General features: G+C 39.8%; 1 protein-coding gene and 2 long non-coding RNA genes across 9 annotated transcripts in view; 2 read left to right on the plus strand and 1 right to left on the minus strand.

The window, feature by feature from the left end:
- Positions 1–483: 483 nt before the first annotated feature.
- The window catches only part of METAP1D (methionyl aminopeptidase type 1D, mitochondrial), a 92,914-nt gene continuing 70,353 nt past the window's right edge, over positions 484–23,044 (plus strand). For 2 of the 4 annotated variants that reach the window (XR_015731840.1, XM_034427342.3), the window contains exon 1: positions 487–643. Coding sequence is in view for 2 of the 4 variants with exons in the window: in XM_034427342.3 (XP_034283233.2) it covers positions 598–643 (46 nt within the window). In the remaining 2 variants the exon portion in view is untranslated. Of the gene's footprint in view, positions 644–23,044 lie in introns of all 4 variants that reach the window. The other 2 variants (XR_015731841.1, XM_034427333.3) reach the window with 2 other exon arrangements.
- LOC117671518 (uncharacterized) overlaps positions 7,498–23,044 on the minus strand; it is a 103,488-nt gene continuing 87,941 nt past the window's right edge. Inside the window, exons 3-6 of one of the 4 annotated variants that reach the window (XR_004592923.3) lie at positions 20,213–20,316; positions 14,601–14,714; positions 13,026–13,175; positions 7,498–8,676 (exon numbers count right to left, since the gene is read on the minus strand). This is a non-coding gene — a long non-coding RNA (uncharacterized LOC117671518). The remainder of the gene's footprint in view (positions 8,677–13,025; positions 13,176–14,600; positions 14,715–20,212; positions 20,317–23,044) is intronic. The other 3 variants (XR_004592922.3, XR_004592924.3, XR_004592925.3) reach the window with 3 other exon arrangements.
- On the plus strand, positions 12,016–18,848 carry LOC148116594 (uncharacterized). The gene is made up of 3 exons (XR_015731843.1): positions 12,016–12,064; positions 14,697–14,778; positions 14,882–18,848. It is a non-coding gene; the product is annotated as an uncharacterized LOC148116594 (long non-coding RNA).

Consider the following 23,044-nt stretch of genomic DNA (forward strand, 5'->3'; position numbering starts at 1 on the left):
AAAGGATGGAAGGCTGAGTCAACCTTGAGCCTGGCGAGATTCGAACCTGCAGTAATTGCAGGCAGCTGGTCTTAATAACAGGGTGCTTTAGACCACTGTACTACCAAGGCTCCTAACTTAACTAATTTAACTGCACAACAGTTGCAAACCCTTTGCTCTTGTCTATGGAGATTTTCAGGCATCTGGTGGTTGTCCCAAAGGACAACCTTAGCATATTTTTGTTTTTTCAAAAGGCAAGCAACTGGACTTTCTCGGTTTTTCCTTGAAGACGTTTCGCTTTTCATTCAAGAAGCTTCTTCGGTTCTTCAAAAAAGCGAAACACTTTCAAGGAAAACCCGAGAAAATCCAAGTTGCCTTTTTTGGGGGGGCGGGGGGGGCGGGAACCACCTTCGCGTTACCTGCTCTCCAAGCAATCGAGTGAAAGGAAGACGAGCAACAGCCGAGAAAGGGGCGTGGCTTCCTCTCGGCACCTCCCCTCCCCTTTTCGCGCGCCCTTTTTTGCCTCCTTCGCTTGAATTGCCGTCTTCTCCCGGCTCAGTGGCGGGCCATGGGTGGGAGTGTAACACCGCTCCCACGTGACCGGCGTGTTTATGCAAAATGGCGGCGCCCAGGGGTGCTCTTGGTATGCTGCGCCTGTTCACGGGTAAGTGCCTTCTGTGATTGTCTCAGAGCCGACTGCGAAGAGCGATTCCACAGGCGAGGAAAGCGGATGCCTCGTATAGCACGCCTGAATGCTGACTTATAATAGCTTTTCTATCTAGCAGGAAGGACTCGATTAAGTCTTTCTCCTTTTATTTAGTAATGCTATTATTTTAGAGAAACTCAGAATTTCCAAGTTTATTAAGTGTCGGGAAAAAAAATCCAAAGAGTTCCAACAAAAGTAACTGATGTACTGTACAACGTCCTCTTCTCCCCACGATGAAAGTTTTGCTTGAAATTTGCGGCTGGAATTATATCTTAAGCATGCTTTCTTGTTACTTGTGCTCCATCCTGACTGTAGAAGTTATGGTATATAGGGATTAAAGGATTCCTGTAACTCCATAAACGGGAAATATGCTTTAATCTGAATTGAAGTTTGCAAATCTTGATCGGTGTCTGGTTATCTAAAGCCTGAATAATGATTGGTGAGATATACCTAAAAGGGTTTAGATCCAGTTTGTACAAATGTGATCCTACATTGTGTTGCATCAACAGAATTTATTTAGTATAAAATAGCTGATTTTCGAAATTTAAACAGGATTGGAGTTAGTACTTAAAGGAAGAACCATCAGGGAAGAAGTCAGTGGCAAACTGCTTCCATATTGCTGCCAAAAATCCCACATGTTATCCTGTATCTATGAAATCACCAGGAGTCAGATTTGACTTGTAGGAGGGGTTGCCTTCATAGACTTGTGTATTATATTCTTGGACTTTCATTAAAGACTCTTATTGTTAGATTAAGTATAGATTTGCAATGGCAATTGCAGCCAAGGTGTCTCTTTGATCACAAAGTCTAACTTTTGTTAGATTGAAAGTTATATATAGGAGTAGTTTGAAAGAGATGTCTGATGAACTTGGATACTTTTTCTTTAAGAAAGCAAATGTGAATATAATTTTAAAGCAATTCATAAGTTGTCTGTCTAAATTCTGGCATAGCCTGTCTACAGGAATATGATTGATTGCACTATTGGAGTAAATTGTAAATGTTCTGATTATGCATTGGAACAGTTTTCAAGGATTAATAATTTCCTTAGAATAATATTCTAATTTCTTAATAACAAAAATCAGGATAATATTCTTTGAAACACATCTTAATGGTCATGAGAGCCTGCAGTATCCTTATATGCACTGATTTGCTGATTTTAAAAAGCTAAATCATTATGAAGTAGGCACTCTCCGCATCTTCTGATAAGTGGCTCTCAATCTTTTAAAATATTCCGTTTCAGATAAAAACTCGATTTATACTTGGAATTCAAAAACAAATAGGAAGGCTATAGTTGTATTTGTGTCTCCTTGAAAGTTCAGATGTTGACCTGTAAAAAAAAAAATATATATTGTGTTTACAAGTAGCCATTTGATGTATCACTTCTTCCTTCTATGTTCATGCTAGTAAAGCATGTTTATTTCTGCTTCTGAGGGAAAAAAAGTTATTTAATGAGCTGTCAAGCGATGGTTAATATGCTAGTATGTATTTCCTTGCTAGTATGTATTTCCAACCTATGTTAATGAGTTGGGTGCCCATATTAGAGTATAGAACATAGAATCATAGGGCTGAAAGGGACCTCGGTCTTCTTCTAGGCAGGACATCTTATACCAGGGGTGTCACACTGGCGGCCCATGGGCCAGATGTGTCATGCACAGGCCATGCCAACTCCAGCTCCACAAAGAGAAAAAAACGTCATGAAATGTCATGTGATGGCAATGTGGCACTGCGAGTTTGACACCCGTGCCTTATACCTTCTTGGATAAATGGTTGTCCAGTCTACTTTTGAAAACATCCACTGAAGGAGTACCCACAAATCTGGGAAGCAAGCTATTCCATGGATTAATTGAATCCATGGAATAATTGAAGACGTGGCTCTTTCGTCAATTTAGCTGATCCGCCATGAGTGTACATTGCTATAATTTTAAACTCTTTTAATTTGGGTTGTTGATTTTAATTTATTGTGATTTGTATTGGATATTGTTTTTGTAAACCGCCCTGAGTCCCTCGGGAGAATGGCGGCATATAAATTGCAATCAATCAATCAATCAATCAATCAATAATTCAATCAATCAATCAATCAATCAATCCATCCATCCCACTGTGGGGAAAGTTCTCCTAGACTATATAGAATTTCTGTCATATCCCAGAATATGAATGTAAGGCAGAACTTACTTTTGGCCATTTATACATGCATACCCATATGTAGATATAAATAGATTGCATTTTTTGTTATGTATTCTGTACTGTTGCACTGGGAAAATAGAATCCCTTTGATGAACTGATAATTAATAATAACAATTTACAACGATAATAAACAAGAGAATAGGAATATTGGCCTAACTGTGAAATCATACCGTGCAACATTAAAAGAGAAAGAGAAATAAGACTTGCAATAACATCGGAGTGCATTTATACAAATGAAATGAAAAGAATGGAATTCAGCTAATGTGTTCCACCAACTGTATCTTTTTGTTAGCAGAATGAGGTAGAGAGAAAATAATGTTTAACAATTCTCATTTCCTCCTACAGTATTCTGTTGCTCCCCAGTTTTTCTTCAAACTACAGGTAGTTCTTGCTTAGAGACCACAGTTGGCAACAGCAACTTGGTCAGTAAGTGCCATGGTCACTAAGTAGAAAATCACATGATGCAGCAGGCTTAGGAACTTATTTCCCTTAGATCAGGGGTCTCCAACCCCTGGGCTGTGGCCCACTACTGGGTCGTGGCCTATTCAGAACTGGGCCGCATGAGTGGTGGGTTGGCGCACACATACAGCTCAACTCATGCACATCAAACTGCATGTGTGCGTGTGCTGGACTGCCACTCACACCAGTCGAGCTGTTTTACTCATTTGGCATCCTCTATATCAGGGGTGTCAAACTTGCAGCATTGTCGTCATGTGACTTATCGTGACTTCCCCCCCCTTTTGCTAAAATGGGGGTAGGCGTGGCCAGTGTGTGACACATCCAGCCTGCGGGCCGTGAGTTTGACACCACTGCCCTAGATGGTTCCTCCCATTTCCTTCTTCCTCTTTCTTTAAAATAATTGTGTCTGTTTCTGCAAGACAGCCTCTTCAGAGTGGTTTCGCTCTATTCACATATTCAAGAGTAATCCTCAACTTGCCCAATAAATGTAATTCAAGGATTGCATCATGCAGTCTATTAAGAATTAACAACACAATCCTATATATGTCTATTCTGAAGCTAATCCTGTTGAACTAAACGGGCTTCTTCCCATGTGTCAATATGGCTAGAGCCTGAAAAGATATGTATTTGCATATGAATGAAACAATCATTTCTGATTTGTGGGATTTCTGTTCACTTTGGGTAAAGGCAACGATAAATTTGCCCTCTTCAAACTCATAATTTTCTATGCTGCAGTAAGGAGATGGAGTGTTCCGATATTTTGGAAAAGAGGTGAAGAAACAGATACGTTTCTTAATCATAAATTGAATGCATTCAATATTAAGCCTGCATTCTCCAATGCATTGACCTAAATAAAAGTACCCAGGGTAGAAGTGTAAAACAAAGAAAAAGGAAATTTTACTGAAATCTGGTCACATTACCCTATGGATGTTGAAGATCATCGGATGTAGCATTTTATAATTTTCATATTATTTATGGCCTAATATATACTCTATATATGAAAAATGAAAAGTAGTTAATAAATACTGTACTGAAGATTCCTGTTATTACAAGACATTATGTGATAATAACCTGTTCCTTTGACTGTCAGTTCATATCATTACTCTACGTCCGTGATGGCGAACCTATGGCATGCGTGCCACAGGTGACACACAGAGGCCTCTGTGGGCACACCAGCTGTTGCCCCAGCCCAGCTCCACCACGCATGTGTATGCACCTCCCGCTGGCCAAATGGTCTTTGGGTCTCTGCCGTGCATGCGCATGGATTGGGCGCATGTAGGGGATGCGCACATGCATGTGTGGGGAGAGGGGTGCATGTGTGTGGGGGGTGCAGGTTAGTGTAGGAGGCTTTCCAGGCCCAAAATAGTGTGCAGGAGGGCCTCATGTGGCACCCTCGTGCCCCGTTTTGGCTTCCAGGTTGGTGCAGAAGGCTTTCCATGCCCAAAACAGGGCACATGCCCCGTTTCGGCTTAGAAAGCCTCCTGCACCAACCTGGAAGCCAAAATGGGGCGCGGGGGAGCCGGGGCATATGTGGGGGAGATGCATGCACGTGGGTGGGGCGCATGCGCAGGGGGCGCTCACATTGCATTTTGGGGATTCGGGCACCTGCACCTGTACTCACGCGTGCCTGTGTGCTTTGGGCATTCAGCACCAAAAAGGTTAACCATCACTGCTCTAGGTTAATACCAAGGCTAAGAACAGCCTTCCAGAACCCTATATCCTCTAGATATGTTGGAATGGAAGTCTGAAAGTTGTGATTCTGCCCATCCTGCTAATACAGAAAATCTGAATAATCGTTCTACATAAAACAAATTAATATCTATGTCTGCCCCAACCCCATGCCAAAGCATACTGGGTCAGAAAAAGAAAAAAATCTATCTCTGTTGTGGCCCACCAGTGGCCTGCATGGATCGTGGCTGATCCCGATGACGAGGAGGCTGGTGTGGTGTCACGCCAGCAGCCTGTGCAGCCGGCGCTCGCGTCGGACAACGAGGAGGCTGAAGAGGATGTGGTGCCAGAGGCAGAGACTCAGCCAGGGCCTTCAGAACCTCCAGAGGCTCCTTCAAGTGGAGATAACGAAGTGGAGGAGCCTCTCCTCAATGCTCAAGCACGTAGGGCTGCCAAAAGGCAGGAGTTGCTACTCAGGAGGAGGAGGTGTCCTTGAGAGTAAGGCTTAAGGATAATTGGCCACTCCCTTAGCCTATTTAAGTCACACACCGTTAATAAGTTCCCCACTCCAGGGGAAGGATACTGCCTAATCCCCATTCCCTCCCCACTCCTGGGGAAAGGATATTGCAAAGTCTCCATTCCCATCCCACTTCTGGGGCCAGCCAGAGGTGGCATTTGCCAGTTCTCTGAAATAATCAAAATTTCCGCTACCGGTTCTCCAAACTGCTCAAAATTTCCACTACCGGTTCTCCAGAACCTGTCAGAACCTGCTGGATTTCACCCCTGGCTTTGATATCATTAGGAGTTAGGAGGCAACACATCACAACTCTAGTTCATTTAGAAGATCTGGTCCTCCTAAAGAGGTCTATAGTTATGGAGTAATCAAGGTTGACATTTCTTTCGATGGTGCTACAATCTTCTGATTAAAATTTTGGCTACCAATGGACAGACTTCAAATTTGCCACAACTCCTTGGGTTTACAGTATAGTAGAAACCCAGAATCTAGTAGAGCAACTGATCTCTACTTTTTTTACTCTGGAGGAAACCTTGAAATAATTTTCAGGTCTCAAGGAACCCCTGCAAAAAAGCATGGAAATTTCACAAAACAATTTACTTCTAACCTATATATTGTTTTAAAAATTTTACAAGAGCAGCAAGCCAGCAGCTGACACATGTACCATATAAAAATCCCTATCATTGCAGTCACTAACACTAAAAAAGAACACTAAAAAAGAAACTTTTTTTTTCATCAGAGTCTATCGCAGAACCAGGACTTCTGAACAACCCCAGAAAGGCTTCCGTAGAGTTTGGAATAAAAATAATGTTTGGAAGTCCATGTAAGAATGATCTTTTATTAATATTACCAATGTACAGGGAATCACTTTATTGCTGCTGATATTAAATATTTAAGAAGAAACCGTATCTCATCCTCTGCTCACCATGTCAAAATCAAAAATTATAAATAAATCATCCTCTGGGGTTATTCAGTTGGTGCCAATCTTCGAAATTTGCTACAGTCCACATTATTTGCTTGTGAGAAAGTTGAAAGAAAGTCTGCTCAGACATCACAGGATGTTTTGCTGCCCGTGAATTTCTTTCTTATTTAAGCAGGTGGAATAAATTTTAAAATGAAAATATGCTGTTCTTGGTTACAGGCAGTCCTCGACTTATGACCCTAATTGAGCGCAAAATTTCTGTTGTTAAGTGAGTTTTGCCCCATTTTATGACCTTTCTTGCTACAATTGTTAAGGGAATCACTGCAGTTGATAGGTTAGTAACCCAGCTGTTAAATGATCATGGCTTCCCCATTGACTTTGCTTGTCAGAAGGTCGCAGTAGGTGATCACATGACCTTGGAACACAGCAGTGGTCATAAATATGAACCAGTTGCCAAGCATCTGAATTTTGATCATACGATCATGGGGATGCTGCAAAGGTTTGTAACTATAAAAAACCATCATAAGTCACATTTTTCAGTGCTGCTGTAATTTTGAATGGTCATCAAATGAACAAGTCGAGGACTACCTGTACTTAAATATTATTGTAGTACCATGTTGTGTCTGATCTTTTTTTAAAAAAATATTTATTGTTTTATCATAAAAGATAAAATACAAAACAGTAAAACAAACAAAAGCGTACATTCAATCCTAACAACAATAAAAAAGAAAAAAAGCGTACAAAAAAAGAGGGAAAAGTGATCAATTAAATTTAACATTTAACATGTAGGATCCACCCTCTACACGTTGTGTCTGATCTTTTTATAAATAAAAATAACATATCTACATTTCTTATCTGATTATTCTTTTTTCAGGAATCGTTCTCCAATCTACTAATTTGCTCTGTTTTCATACTGTTGATGAAGGATTAGAGGATTAGAGAAAGGTTTGGCAACCGATGGGCCACATGCAGCCAGCAGGTGTCTCGTCCAATTTTCCCTAATCAACTGGGAGAAGTGAACAAAAAGTCTGCCTCCCTTCCACTAATGAGAGCAAAGAAGCAGCAGTCTTAAGTAGAATTGTTGGGATGAAGGGCCCAGCAAGTCTTTTCCCTATTGCTTCCATGATCCTGAGGTTGGGTTCCCTTGTCACCCTAAGCCATGGTTTGTTGAGCAAGCCATAATACCTCAGTTAAAACAAAATACTGAGCCATAGACAGCAGTTAAGGTTCGTAAACACAACACCTGGATTTACAATTTGTACTGAGAAAACCAACGTAAACGGCATTATTATTACATCTGTGAGAGGGTTAGAGTTGCTTATTCCTTACTCTTGTTAGCTGTGATTGAGTAGCAATCTTGAGTGGGGGGGCTTGCTAGAAGGGCAGGAAACATCTCAGTGCTTCTCCAGTCATCCAGTGCAATAGCACTGTTTCCATTAAATTTAAAAGCAGTGAACCCACATTATGGAAGAGGAGAAAGCCATGAAAATTCCTCACTGCATCCCAGCATACCTGCTGTTTATAACAGAGACAAAGCATAATCCTGAGCAAGCTTTCTTGGATGAATAAGTGGGGGACCTGAGTACTAGATACCACTTGGGCACCCATGGGTAGGCAATCTTCAATTTTTTAATGCCCCTCAACATTGCATTATTGGAATTTGGTGGCAAATTTTTAAAAATTAGCATTTTTTTCCATTTTTTCTTAAAAGATAAAATAGAGGCAAGCCTCTGGAAGATTTAACATATTAATTTTATTTCATTTTTAAAAAAGTAGTCTAAACATAGCAGAAAAAAAGAAAAGGCATGTGTGTGATAAAATCCCAACCCTATTTCTCTGGTGACATCACTACCCTACTTGCTGCTAAGTGGCACAAAAATGAAATAGAAAAAGAATGCAATAAAACCAAAGGGACATAAAGAATGGAATAAAACCAAAGAGAGATACGATCCATAACCTCAAAATAATTACCCACTACTAGTTTCAGGGAAAATTGGATTTTAGTTTGGGGAAAACGATTTCTTCATTTTGAAAGAATAAAGACGGTATTTAATTCTCATTATGAATTGTTTTGCTTTTAATAAATGTCCTGGACATGAGTTTTATATCTGTGCTGGATATTCCATTTATTTGCCAACCTCACCAAATTGGAATTGAAATGTGCATTTCACAAAACCAAGAAGAGAAACAGATGGTGATGGTTGACTGTCAACTCCCTGGTCTGTATCTTCCTGTTATTGCATCCTGTGGAAAGAAGACCTTTAGTTAAAACAGTGTACTAATTTCATTTGTTATCAGTTACAAGCTTCTGAAAGAGCTTTCTGATCACTACTGTTATCTGGTGGCGCCTAATTTTTCATCAGTATTAGACAGGTAGACTAGCTGGATCTGAGCCCAAATTTACCATTGTAAGTGGTGAACATGATCCCTTATGTTAAGGAATTCAGGGGTGAATATTGGAATTTACATGGGAGTTGAAAGAAAACTGTATTCAAGGCTCAGCTCTCATTTTCATCCTTCTCTTTGTAGTTGTTATACATTATGTTACAATCTTGAATTATGGTACAGGATGAAATCCTTTTTCAGGTGTCAGTAAAGTCTCTTATGTAAAATAAATACAACCCATTAAATACACGCTGAGTCTTGATTGCTGTTTAGAGATGATCTGACAACAGTGACTAAAGAAAGCAGAGCTTATTTATGTCAAAAACAATTAATGATAACATTAACAGAATAATTTTGATCCACCCATTTACACGGCTCTCATTCCTTTTGAAATCCGGGTAGCTATGCATATTTCAAAGTTGAGGAACAGTTGCATGGTTCTTAAATTACATATTGAGCAATGAGGCCAAATAGGATAATATAATAGAAGAAGATGTGAATATATTTGGATGCATAATATCTGAGGCCTTTCATACATGATTATTATTTTTATATTGCCGTAGTTAAAATTTTTCTTGGTCAAAGGAAATTGTCAGAAATATGTTATGAAAAACAACAGAAGCAACAATTGCATATCTAAATTAGAAATAATAGCAGAAACAATATCAAAAAATGACAACAAAGAATGAACAACCTTCCTCCACCCAAAAGTTTTTCAGCATTGCAAATAATGAGTATTGATAGTCTACCATGGGTGTTAAGTTGCATACTGTCAAACAGTTTTTGTGACTGACTATATCTGAACCATTTGTTAGTAGATAGCAGATTATTATGTCATGTCTGGATGTGCTTGAGGAAAAAAAAACCCAGAATGCTGCATTGCATAGTTCAGGTCCACTAAAATGGAGCGGCATCCAGGTTTACAAAGCGGTGATGAGATAGGAAAATATTAGGTTATCTTTTTTTGGTAAGGTATTAATATATGATTTGTGGTGAGCTGCCTTGAGCAAGAATATGCCAGTAGTGTACCGGTATTTAATGAACAAAAAATTTAAGCTTCTGTAAGTAGAAATCCAACTTGTAGTTTGAATCTATGTTCATGTAAAAAGTGAGTATGAAAACAAATATTTTCTTTTTCCAGCTTTCAAAAAAGTTGTCTGTTCTTGTTTCATAATATAATAATGGAAGATCATGTGCAGTTCATAAAAATACTTTCATTCAATTGTTTATTAATAGCAGGGATCCCATATGTCTTCTCTATGTTTTCCAGAATCTTGCTAACTACATAGAAAAGGTTTCTCATCTTTTTTAGTTTTTTTTCTTTCTTTGTGAAATAACTATGTTTAGGCTGCAGTTTTAATTATTTAAAAATATTATAATGAAACAGGAAATTGATTGAATTCAAAATACCTTTCAGCCACATTCAGACTTCATGTACTTAAGAATTAAAAAAATGACTTGTGGCTGTAGGCCAATCTGCTTTGTTTGCAAGTAAACCCACCTACTCAGAAAAAAGTGTAAATAAATTGTAAATTGGTGTGGTCAAGAACATCCTGGAGCGTTAAAGTGGGTGGCAAGGAGTTCTGAGGCAGCCCCATGTAGAGCAAATTGCAGTAATCTAAGTGACAAGGTGTTTGTCACTTTGCCAGGGTTTTCTTCTCCAGGAAAAGATATCAAAGCTTCAGCAACTGAAGCTGGGTATAGCTCCTCTAGCCACAATAGTAACCATGGATCTAGGTCTAGGATGACCCCCAAGTTGGATATCTGCTGTTTCAGAGCTAGTATTGTCCTTCCAGAACTACCAAGCCAGATAGTTTCTGCTGGGAATTCATCATCAGTTCTCCCCCTCCCCTCAATTATTATGGCCTCCCGATATAAAATTAGGACTTCTGCTCCATCAAGGCTTGACCTGGATAGAAATATATAGATAAATAGACAAATCTATCTATCTAGCTATCTATCTATCTATCTATCTATCTATCTATCTATCTATCTATCTATCTATCTATCTTTGTGTTATTGATGACACCTCTTCCTGAGCTGATGGTTTACTTTTTTCAGTGGCTTCGTATGAATGTTAAATATTAGGGCAGAGCCAGAAAAGATCTTCTATAGCAGGGATGTCAAACTCAATTTCATTGAGGGCCACATCAAGGCTATGGTTGATCTCGGGGGCCTGGGTGGGCATGGCCGACTGGGTGGCCCAAACTGCTGGCATGTTTCCTCTTTGCATTGGGTAGACCGTCCTGGAAAATGTCAGGGGCCGGCCCACGGGCCAGATCTGACCACATTGCAGGCCGCATCCAGCCCGCGGGCCTTGTGTTTGACACCGCTGTTCTATAGCATTTGACATTGGAGTAGGCAATTATTCTCCAATTATCACTGACTGGAACCATCCACCCACCACTACAAAACAGTGCTCCCAGTTTTCAGCCTGGGATGGTGGTGGTGAGGAGTCAGAAGGATACTATAGTTGATAGTACTGAATATCACTGAAAGATTTCACAGAACAGGAGGGATAGACTCCTCCTGTTGAAGTTTTGTTTCATCTACCCACTAGTGCGACCATTACAGGGTCTGTGTCATGGCCAAATCTGAATACTGACTGAAAGGAACCCAAATAAACCACTTCCAGGATGCTTTGCAGTTGGAAAATCACTTTTTTTAGAACCTTCCCTAGAGGAAGAAGTTAGTTGATGAATGAATAATAATTGTTGCACCTGACTGATCCAGAAAGGCTTCTTCAGGAGAAATCTACCCCACCATCCTGAAGGAACCAGGAAGGTCAGGGGTCCAGTTCACAAATGGCGGCACTCATACTGTCCAGTATCCTTTCTATTTTCTTAGGATTCACAGAATAAGAGAAATCCCACCAATATCACAGGGTTCTTTCTTGATTCTGCCCATGGAGAATCAAGATTTTGAGTTATTCTCTCAGCAAAAAATTGATCCAAACTCTCACAGCAACCCGTTACCAGGTTTTGCTGGTTCTGGGGCCTTACAAAAGGAACAGTATTTATTATACTTGAAATAATTTTGTATTTTCCTGAAAAAAATATTCACAAGTGTGAAATTAAGAACTGGAGACCTGTATTTTATGCTTCTGAGATGTGACTTGCAGCACCTTAACAATGGATCACAGAAAACAAATTGAAACAATTAACATAGGAAAGTGTGACTTAAGAGTCTTTTTTTCCACCTCTAAAAGCTAGGATATAAAAGCAAACTCTCATTTTTGCTTCGCACAGTAAGTATATAAACTTCATAAAGAGTTTAAAGACATTTATTATGTGTTTGTAAGTTCTCTAACTCTGTATGCTTCTCAATTTTTTCTGTGACTTCTTTTAAAGAAAGTTATTGCTTTACATCTCTCGTGTGGAAATAATCTTTGAGTTTGTAGAAAATCAAGCAGCTGTGCACCATACAGGTAGGTCTCGATTAATGTAGATAATGAATCCCATGAAATGGTTGCATTATTCAAATTTGCTCTATTCAAAGTGATATTTCTATGGGAAATAGAGTAATTGGTTCCAGCTTGATTGATTAAAAATGTTAAGCATAAATTTGTATATATATGCATACATTTATTAATGAAATCCTGTATAATAGTAAAAGGAGAAATCCATATCTAAAGTGTACTTGTTATCTTCTGTATTCTATTGTAATTCTTCAAAATGGTCCTCTTCTTTTTTTGAGCTTTCCTCAGCTGAAACCGTCTTTTCTCCAGTTTCCACACACAATTAGCATCTAAAACCCCAATTACAACCTACTGTATGTATATGGAGCAGCCAGTGATTCCAGCGTGTATGCATAACTTCTGAAAAGGGCCCAGACTTTTGGTTGTTAAATTGAGTACCATTATCTGCTTTGAAACAACCTTCTTCCAAATATATTGTTTCCATAAATAATGGGTTATTTATATCACCCACACATGCAAAGAACTGCCACTATTCTCCATCTAACAAGTGTGCATAAATCTCATTTAGATAAGTGGCACTTACATCACCAAGCAGCCTTTGCATGATACACTGATCTTCCTAGGGGCAAAGACATTAGGACATCTTACTTTTGACCTGGAACTCAGGAGAAAATAAAGATTTCACAAATAATATATCAATTGAGAAACATTGAACAGATGAAGCATGTGTTGGAATAATAATGCAGAATAATAATAATAATGCAGAAGTAGTTTTGTGGTTACTACTTACTTATGGTACAGCAATATCATCTTGTTTGAGTTGATGTCTCTTGGGATTTGGGACATGGCTGTGAAGTTGGTACCCACGACAATAATGACATTGTTGCTAATAATTTCAGACAAGTTACTGGTGTTTGTAACTGATGTATTTCAGACAAAACTGAAAATTTTCATCAAAATTGATGTGAATTAAAATCATAGTGAAAGAGGAAAAACTTGCTACACATATCAACAACTCGTTGATATATTCTTAAAAATAGCTCCTGTTTTAACTTGGACAAAGGCACAGTATCTGGGAATGTATATAATTTATTTAGATTTAAATCCTGCCTTTAATTTGCACAACCCAAGGAGGTGTACATAGTGCTCAGTAGTTCCAAGAAGCACCGTGTTGAGGAAGAATACATTATCCCCCATACCTAATATAATATACACAGGCCTAGACTTTATCTTTGGAGTTGTGCCTGCTCCACTAGCTTGTGGCTACTAATAGGAATAAAAACAACTAGTTCTCCATGATGATACTTCACTTTGAAAATTCAACTAGTGTAAGTGGGTAGTTTTGCAGAAAGCTGACCTTGATTGATATAGTCCATTTATTAGTAAATTGGAATCAAAGCTGTAGCCTCTGAATTACATCAAAAACTAGTTATGGTTTACCACCCATTCCTTCAAAGGTGCAATTCAGCCTTCCCCAATCTGATCTTGTCAAGATGTACTTTGCCACAAATGCCATATGTTCAGTGTTGTCACTCCACTAATCTCTTCTCCTATGCCTAGCATTGGTGGCCCTTTTCATACTAATTGCTGTAACTGTTCACCTTAGCCATTTAAATCCTAAAATTCCCTAGTGTAACCTAATCTAAGAGATCCCAGAGTTTCCCCACAGGGATCTGCAATCCTGGAAATCCTCTGTTAGAAACTAGGACTGCCAGATATCAGGCTGTTAGAACAGTGAAAATCCCAACCTTTTTAATCTTAGGTCTCATTTTCCTTGCCGTCACATCATCATCTGAAATCAACATTTGTTTTGAACTGAAACATTCCGATATTAATCATTGACTGCAATTCACTTTTTATTTCTTGCTGAAAGGGTCTCCATTTGCACTTCTACTTGATTGTCACCCAGTCCTTTTATTTTGTCTTTGCTATAAAGCAACACACTTCTTTGAACCGTGAGAAAACACTGGAATGAATGGAAAGGCTGGTGTAATTTTAGATATTCCGTATATCTTAGCTTACCAATAACCAGCATGGTGCAGTGATTAAGCTGCTGGTCTAAGAGAGGAAGATCTGGATTTAAGTCCTTTGTAGGACTGAATAACCAGTCATTCTTTTCCAGCCCTAACCAGCCTCAAGCTTTGGGATAAACCAGATGAAAAATTATCCCCCTCCTCAAATCATATATTGATAGGCTGCATTGTAAGAAAATGTAGGACAATTAAGAACAGGAGCAAAACATATTTAATATTTGATTAAATTTTCAGTTTATAATTATACATCATTAAATATTGAATCTAAAATCATGATATTGACTTTGAAATTTACAACGCTGAAGGAAACAGCTGTCCTTTTAGAGACATACCCATAAATGTCCTGAACATTGACATAGGAAACTTCCATCAAGATGAATAAAGCATCCAGTAGTAATGTTATGTTTCTGGTTTCTGTTTCCATTCAGATTCAACAATACATCTCCCTGTGAAATACACAAATTGATTGAATAAAGAAACTCCTTTCCCTAAGGATGCTATGACATACAGGTAGTCCTTATCTTATAACCATTCATTTAGTGGCCATTTGAAATTACAACAGCACTGAAAGAAGCGATTTATGACTGTTTTCTCTCTTTTACAACCAGTGCAGCATTTGGTTGTGTGATCAAAATCTGAATGCTTAGCAACTGGCTCATATTTATGACGATTGCAGTGCCCCATGGTCATGTGATCAATTTTTGCAACCTCCTGACAAGCAAAGTCAATGGGGAAGCCAGATTCACTCAACAACTGTGTTGCTAAATTAACAACTGCAGTGATTCACTTAACAACTGTGTCAAGAAAGGCCATAAAATGAGGCAAAATTCACTTAAATGTCTGCTTAGTGAGAGAAATTTTGGGCTCAATTGGGCTTGTATATCCAGAATTACCTGTACTAATCACATGAAGTGCATATATTGTGTTTTTTAGTCTTCCTTTTTACAATGTTGAGGGGTTACATGTCAAGAAAACAAATTGTGAAAAGTTTTCCTAAGGTCCAAAATTGTACAATGCTAAACATTAGCTGCTGAAATCCGGAACCACGTTAGGAAGGAAGGAAGGAAGGAAGGAAGGAAGGAAGGAAGGAAGGAAGGAAGGAAGGAAGGAAGGAAGAAAGACAGACAATCAGTTGGGAAACCTGAAAGAATGGATAAGGATAGATTGTCATGGAGAAAATCTATGTGATGGTTAGGAGTCATGGCACATAATAAATCAAGAGAGACTGCATTGTTTTCATAACGTTTAGAATAAAGACAAATATCTAAAACCCCAAGCAAAGTTCCAGGTGGCTACTTGCAGTCCAGGAAACATGTCTTATTATTGTGCACAAAATTGAGTGCTGTGTATATGCAAACTGCTGCAAATGAACTGTAATTAAGACTTGTTTCTGCACGTTGTCATCTTCCTTTTGAATAAAGTCAGACTATAAAGTTGCTCTTTCGTGAACCACCATGGCTTCCAGAGGGCCGTCTAATGCAACAGTGGTTAAAAACTGCATTAATTCTTTAACTAGTCAGTCTAAATTCTGAATAAAATTGTGGTGGTTGAATTCAGGTTGATAAAACCTAATCAGAAGGTTTCTGGATACCACTGGAAGATGGTTCCTTTCTGGTTCTGTACTATACTGTTTTTCCCCGCATTATTGTTCTCTTTCCTTTGGTGACCAACTATAAAGATACTGGGAGGGGAGCATATACATTTTGGGGCAGAAGAATGAGTGGAAACAAATGAGTTTTCAGTTCCTTTGTTTATTGGTATAGTAAAGATAAGTCTCACAGCAGTTGTGCCCACTTTTGCTTCTAACTGTGACCCCTTTCCCTTCTGAATTTTCCTAGAGAAATACCTGTTCACAAAATTGGAAGTAGCTACCATTTCATTCATCTAATGGGTTTGTACATTGTGATGAACATGATTTGTTTAACAATGCTTTACTGTTAAAAAAATACATTAATTGCATATTACATTACATAAATTACATTACATAAATTACCTTAATTGCGTATTAATAAACCTTTATTATATCCATAAATATCTTCAAGCCTAAATGGTTCTTGTATATACAGGTACACGGAAAAAGAAACCTCAGCTTACGACCACAATTGAGCCCAAAGTTTCTGTGGTTAAGTGAGACATTTGTTAAGTGAGTTTTGCTCCATTTTATGACCTTTCTTGCCACAATTGTTAAAAGCAAATTGCTGTAGTTGTTAAATTAGTAACACAGTTGTTAACTGAATCTGGCTTCCCCATTGCTTTTGCTTGTCAGGAGGTTGCAAAAGGACCTTGGGACACAGCAACAGTCGTAAGTATGAGTCAGTTTGCCAAGCATCTGAATTTTGATCACATGATCGTGAGGATGCTACAAAGGTGGTAAGTGTGAAAAACAGTGACATAAGTCACTTTTTTCAGTGCTGTTGTAACTTTGAACAGTCACTAAATGAACTGTTGTAAGTCGAGGACTACCTGTATATTTTTAGCTAAAGGTAATTAGATTCAACCAGTTCTTTTCACCTAAAAATGTGCTTACCTGTTCAGAAAAAAAAAGGCAAAGATGAGCTGGAGTGCTAGATTCAATTTAATTCAATTCAAACCTTTATTGTCAGAGTACAACATGTACCCTGTTTCCCCCAAAATAGGACATCCCCTGATAATAAGACCAATCGGGCTTTTGAGCTCATGGCAATAAGGCCAAGCGCTTATTTCAGGGTTCAAAAAAATATAAGACAGGGTCTTATTTTCAGGGAAACACGGTACTGTGAGATTGGCTGAGCCTCCCTTCGTGCTAAAGAACTTTCTAAGGGATAGGTGTAATTTGGGATGGGTTATGACCACCGAATTCCAAACAGATTTAGGCAGCTTACATTTAAAAATCCCCCCATGAAATAAAAAAGAACATAAAACAATGCACAATCACAGAAAACAAATACATCACACCAGAACAAACCAATAGGGCAACGGTCTCCAATCTTTCCAGCTCAGTGGACCAGCGGCAGCAATGGGGGTGGGGGAAAGGATGGTTTTGCTTGTACGCCATTTTCACAAATACAGCTTCGTGCACGCGTGCTAGCCCACCACTTCCACAGCTCGGTTTCGAACAGGCTGCGGCCTGGTAGAGAGCCTCAGACCGGCCATTGGGGACCCCTACAATAACGGTCTCAAAAACTACTGCAGCGCCTGATAGAACAGACCTACTTTCAGGGATTTTCAGAATATTATCAGGGTGAGGAACATACAGGTCTTGGAGGGGATGCTTGTGTGATGGAGAAGGTACACTTCCTAGGGCCTGACAGACAAAATTGTTTAATTGAAGGGACCTGACATGCACCCACTTTGCCTACTTTTCTTGGGAAGGCAGAAACTGTTGGAGAAAAGCAGGGCCTATGAAGGGCTTTTTGGGTAACCAGCACAAAAGTCTGTCTAGTCTAGCATTATTTTCCAGACCGATCAACACTGGCCAGTGACAACTACACAGACAATATGCAATGTCCTCTGCTGGAAATATGCAAAACAAAAGGTGCAGAACCTAAAGAAAGGTTTTGTGAGCTTCAACAAACACAAAACCACCTTGATTGTTACTCCTGCCACTAAAGTTCATTCTTTGGCAGGAACAAATTGCCTCTGGGACTGTTTCTCACCCGGTTTCTTCCCTATGAAAATTAGTTTCGTATTGTTTGCATTGAGTGGTAATAGATTCTCCCTGAAGTATGCCCTAGTCTCTCGCTAACACAGAAGACTTATTTGGTGGAGGACGGGTAATGCAAAGCAGCATATGAAATTCATGCTGTTGGTGCTGCAATCCAAGCACTTTAATGTTATTTTTAATACACCTGTTTTGAATAAAAAAGAGTCACGAAAATAGGGCCCTCAGAGAAGCCTGTTGAATAGATGATTAATTGCCTACCTGCTGGTTAAAGAGATTGGAGCTGCTGAAGTTACCTAAGCCACTTTCCATGGTTGTTACAATACATGGCAGCAAAACACCAGCTGGCTTTTTTTTCCCCTCCTCTTCAAAGTACGAGTTGTGGACACCTGTTCTTTGCCCATCCCATTGTTTAGCCACTAGGTTCCTTTAACCTTTGTGCCCTGGCACTTAGAAGCTTGCTGCTTGCTCTAAGAACAAATTTACAATGTACAGTAGATGTGCATATGTATTGTGGTAATCTGCAGGTGCTAATTTCAGAGCTTACTGTCTCTACACAGATAAATCTAACTAGACTTTTTCCACACTGGTTATCCTCTCCTTGCCTCCCTTCTTTTCTTAAAGAGAAGAGGCATTTAGAACAGTACAATACTCGACTTAGAACAGTTTGTTCTGTGACTGTCCGAAGTTACAACAGCCCTGAAAAAAGTGATTTGTGACCATGTTTCACACTTACGTTGCAGCATCCCCATGACCACATGATCAAAATTCAGATGCTTGGCAACTGACTCATATTTATGACGGTTGCAGTGCCTTGAGGTCATGTGATAAGCTTCTGCAACCATCTGACAATGGGGAAACCAGATTCACTGAACAACCATGTTACTAACTTAACAGCTGCAGCGATTCACTTAACAATTGTGGCAAGAAAGGTCGTAAAATGGGGCAAAATTCACTTAACAAATGTTTCACATAGCAACAGAAATTTTGGGCTCCGTTGTGGTCGTAAGTCGAGGACTAACTGTATCAGAGCTTAGAACTCTTTTCTCTTTTTCCTGGTGTTGAATAAGAATAGGCCATCCCCAGGTTCTGGGGTATAGGCATGGGGTAACTTGATCTCTGGGTATCTGTTGCTTAATGGAAATTTATGCTTAGGCAGCAGGGAGAAGGCAGGTTGCTGCAGATCTCTGAAATAGTTGTATTTCGAATGGTCGGGAGACTTTTGCAAAATTTTGCAAAAATACGATAATTTGGATACAATGGCATCTCTGTCCTTTTTTGACTATAAAAGACCAATGGATTCCAAGAAAATATTGGCAAGCTAAATATTTATCTTCTTTGTTTTTTTTTTTTTGTTTTTTGTTTTTTTTTTGTAATTCCGCAGCTTACAGTAAGTTTTGTAATTCTAGGTGACTCCAGGGAAAAAGAAACCAGCCTTCCACTTATACCTGTTACTGTTTAACAAAGACCTTTCAGCCAGTTTGGGTTAAAATGGCAAGTTTGCCATCTTAATCAAAAAAGTGAAATGTCACCAGGGGGTGACACGTCTGATCAGGTTTGGACTAGTTTTAACGGGTTTGTTGCATGACTGCAAGATAACGAGATCAGGTCAGCCCAATCGCTTCTCTGCCAAAACAATATCCCATGGTGGCTTTTCAGTGTTAGCAATTGTGCGAAATCTCCCATCAGAATCCTTTGTGTGCTTTTATAGAGATGTAGGGTCTTCTATTTCTCTCTCATTTCTACCCAGGCAAGTGTCCTTCAACAGCTCCTTCATCACCAGTTAACCTAGCAGGGGTTGTGATCAAATGTCATCATTCCATGCCATTGCACCCAGTGATTTGATGCAATTTATTTTTTATGACTCTATGTGGAGTTTCGAGGCTGCTTCAGAGTACGGGGGGGAAAAAACACGATGGGTGAGATAATGTAGCAAAATCCTTGTGCTATATTTCACGTGGGTTGATGTACACAGTTCTCTGCTCATCCCATCCCCAGGGCAGGGAGTAGCATTCAGATATTTGGAAGATAGAACATATCTTTTTATTTTTTTGGCCTCGGTTAATGCAGGAATAGTTCAATATTACAGGATATGCTTTGTGTACAGAGGTGTTCAGTTCCTCAAGTTCAGTTCCTAACTTCTCCAAGTCAAGGGATCAAGAAGCAGATGATAGCAAAGATCTTAGCCCGGGGCTCTGGAGAATTGCTGCCAGTCAAAGCAAATTACTCTTTTCCTGCATGGGGCCCCTCATAACTCTCCTATGTTCATTTGTTATAACCAATAGATGATGAAATCCAACATACCCACGTAGACTAGGTTGAGAAAGGTTGGAGAAGGCAGGGGCAGGTGAAGTAGGCAAACAGATTATCACACAACATGGTCCTTGGCTGAACACATCTCTGGAGGCCTGATTCACACAAAACATAAAACTATAAGGCACGATTTACAAATTACAGTGGCTGAGCTCACACATTATGTTAAGCAGAAACTGTATATATTATGGTCTAACACATTAAATGGTTAGGTGTGAAGTATATTCCTTATGCTCTTGGGTTTGGAAGCTGTTGCACAGAAACTGTGTAGTACAGAACTGGTGAAATGGTGTGTATGTCTCTATGAATTAAGTAGTTCCAATAGCTCATTGGTGAAATTAAGGTAATCAATGATCTCTGTTGTGAAATTAAATTTGTACTGAACTATGAAATGTGTGTGTTTCAGCCAATCCTGAAAACAAAGAAGAAAGAATGTGCAAATAAATGCATTAGATAATTAAAGATGGCAATGTGAAGGAGGAAAATGTAGGCATTTAGGAAGAAAAACCAAAGGTACAGATTAGGCGAAACCTGACTCAAAAACATTAACTGTCAGAGGGACCTTGAAGTCCTAGTGGATGATCACTTGAATATGAGCCAGCAGTGTGCAGCAGCAGCCAAAAAAGCTAATACAATCCTTGGCTGTATAAACAAAGGCATAGAATCAAAATCATGTGAAGTGCTTTTTACCCCTTTATAAAACCTTATAAAACCTTTATAAAACCCCTTTTGCGGGTCATCATTTTGGTCATCACCCTACAAAAAAGATGTTGAGACTTTGGAAAAAGTTCAGAGAAGACCAACTAAGATGATCAAAGGTTTGAGACTAAAACATATGAAGAACGGTTGCAGGATTTGGGTTTGGCTAGTCTAGAGAAAAGAAGAACTAGGGGTGACATGATAACAGTATTCCAATATTTGAAGGGCTGCCACAAAGAAGAGGGGGTCAAATTATTCTCCAAAGCACCAGAGAGCAGGACAAAAAACAATGGTTGAAAGCAACCTGGAATTAAGGAGAAACTTCCTAACAGTGAGAACAATTAACCAATGGGACAGCTTGCCTTCAGAAATCGTGGGCGTTTCATCACTTGGAAGTTTTTAAGAAGACTGGACAACCACTTGTCTAAAATGGTATAGGGCAGTAATGGCAAACTTTTTCGGCACTGAGTGCTAAAAAGGGAGTGCATAGGCATCAGTGTCGCAACCCGGAACAGGAGTTGCCCAGGGCGCATGCACGTGCCTGAAAATGAACTTCCGGTTTCAGCTACTGAACTTCTGGTTTCAGCCAGCTACTCTTCTGGGTTTCTGGTGCGCATGCGCACGCATACTCACATAGGAAAACGGAAGACCAGCTCTTCCAGTTTTCAGGACTGCCACATACAAAAAGGCTAGCTGATCATTGCACATACATGCGCGCCAGAAACCCGGAAGAGGAACGGGCGATGCCGCACATGCCAGGTGACATGGCTCCACATGCCACTTCAGGCATGTGTGTCATAGGTTCGCCATCACGGATATAGGGTCTCCTGCATGAGCACGGGGTTAGACTAGAAGACCTCTAAGATCCCTTCCAGCTCTATTCTATTCTAAAGGAGGAAAAAAGTGCATTGCTGTTTGCATGGTTGTAAGGAGGAAAACAAGACTCCAAGTGTTTTGAACAAAGCCTACTAACTGGATTAAAATATGTGAGTTCCTTGGATACCAAGAGGAAATCTTGCAATGTCTGAATTAGAGATAGTAGCAGGCCAGGACTGAAAGAGTCGGTCTGTTGAGAGCTGGATGCTTCTAAATTTGTTTTCAAGACTGTCTTTATTTGCATTGACGGGCCCACTGCATGCTCAGTCCATGCTCAGAAGACATTCACTTCTGCACACTAATATTTATTTACAGATTACAATGTCCTGACATTTTGCTATATATAAAAAATGGCCTTACACATGACAGTCTCTTCGTTTCAGAATGGAAGCTGCAGGCTTGACGCTTTCTGGGAACCATTCAGCCTCATCTTATTTTCTTCAGTCACAACCTGAATTCTTACCAATAAATGCCTGTATCTATTTTTCTCTACTTCATGTTTGTCACTGAGGCAAGTTTCCTTTGAGAAAAACAAACAGTAGATCTGTGTGTGCGTGTGTGCATGCCATGTGCTGACAATCCATTGATCCTACCAATCATAGTGGAAATATAGTCCCTCAAGTGCAAACACAAATGCCTCCTTTTTTAATTTTTAATTTGCCTAGAATTTGAAAGTAGTATATGCGAGAGGTTTTAAAAACAATTCTCCTCCAGTCGGGCACGGCAGTCAGGATGGGTGGTGACTTGGCAGAGTTGCTTATTGGACCGGGTTATCTTGAAGGTCGGAAGTCCCTCCTCCTGCCTGCTGACTGACAGTTTTTCGACTCGGTCGAGTCAGGACCGGTCGTGTTTAGGGAGACTTCTACAGTTTACAAAAAAAAAAAAAAAAAAAAAAACCTAGGAAAGTGAAAAGGCGTTAGAAGGACGTTTTAAAGAAGCGAGGCTGATTTTTCTTTCAGCGTTGTAGCTGCCTAGCTCCGCTGTTGCCTCGCTGGGTGGATTGCCGGCTGGCGATCCACCCGCCGCGCGCACGAGTTCGCTCCGCCGCGCCGGCCATTCCGCCCTACAGCTGAGAGGAGGCATAATTAGATCGAGCGCCGGCGGCTAAATTGAGCGTGTGACAGGAGTCCGCTCTTCTCCAGTGCTTTGCCGGCTGGCTAGCACTTGGATTGTGAATCCCTTTCTCGTTAGCCTCTGGACAGCGAAGCGAGGCTAAAAGGGATAGCGGCGACAGCGTGGGCGCTGAGG

This window comes from Pantherophis guttatus, chromosome 1 (genome assembly GCF_059756535.1).
Source record: "Pantherophis guttatus breed Tessera chromosome 1, ASM5975653v1, whole genome shotgun sequence".
In the NCBI taxonomy this organism is placed as follows: Eukaryota; Metazoa; Chordata; class Lepidosauria; order Squamata; family Colubridae; genus Pantherophis; species Pantherophis guttatus.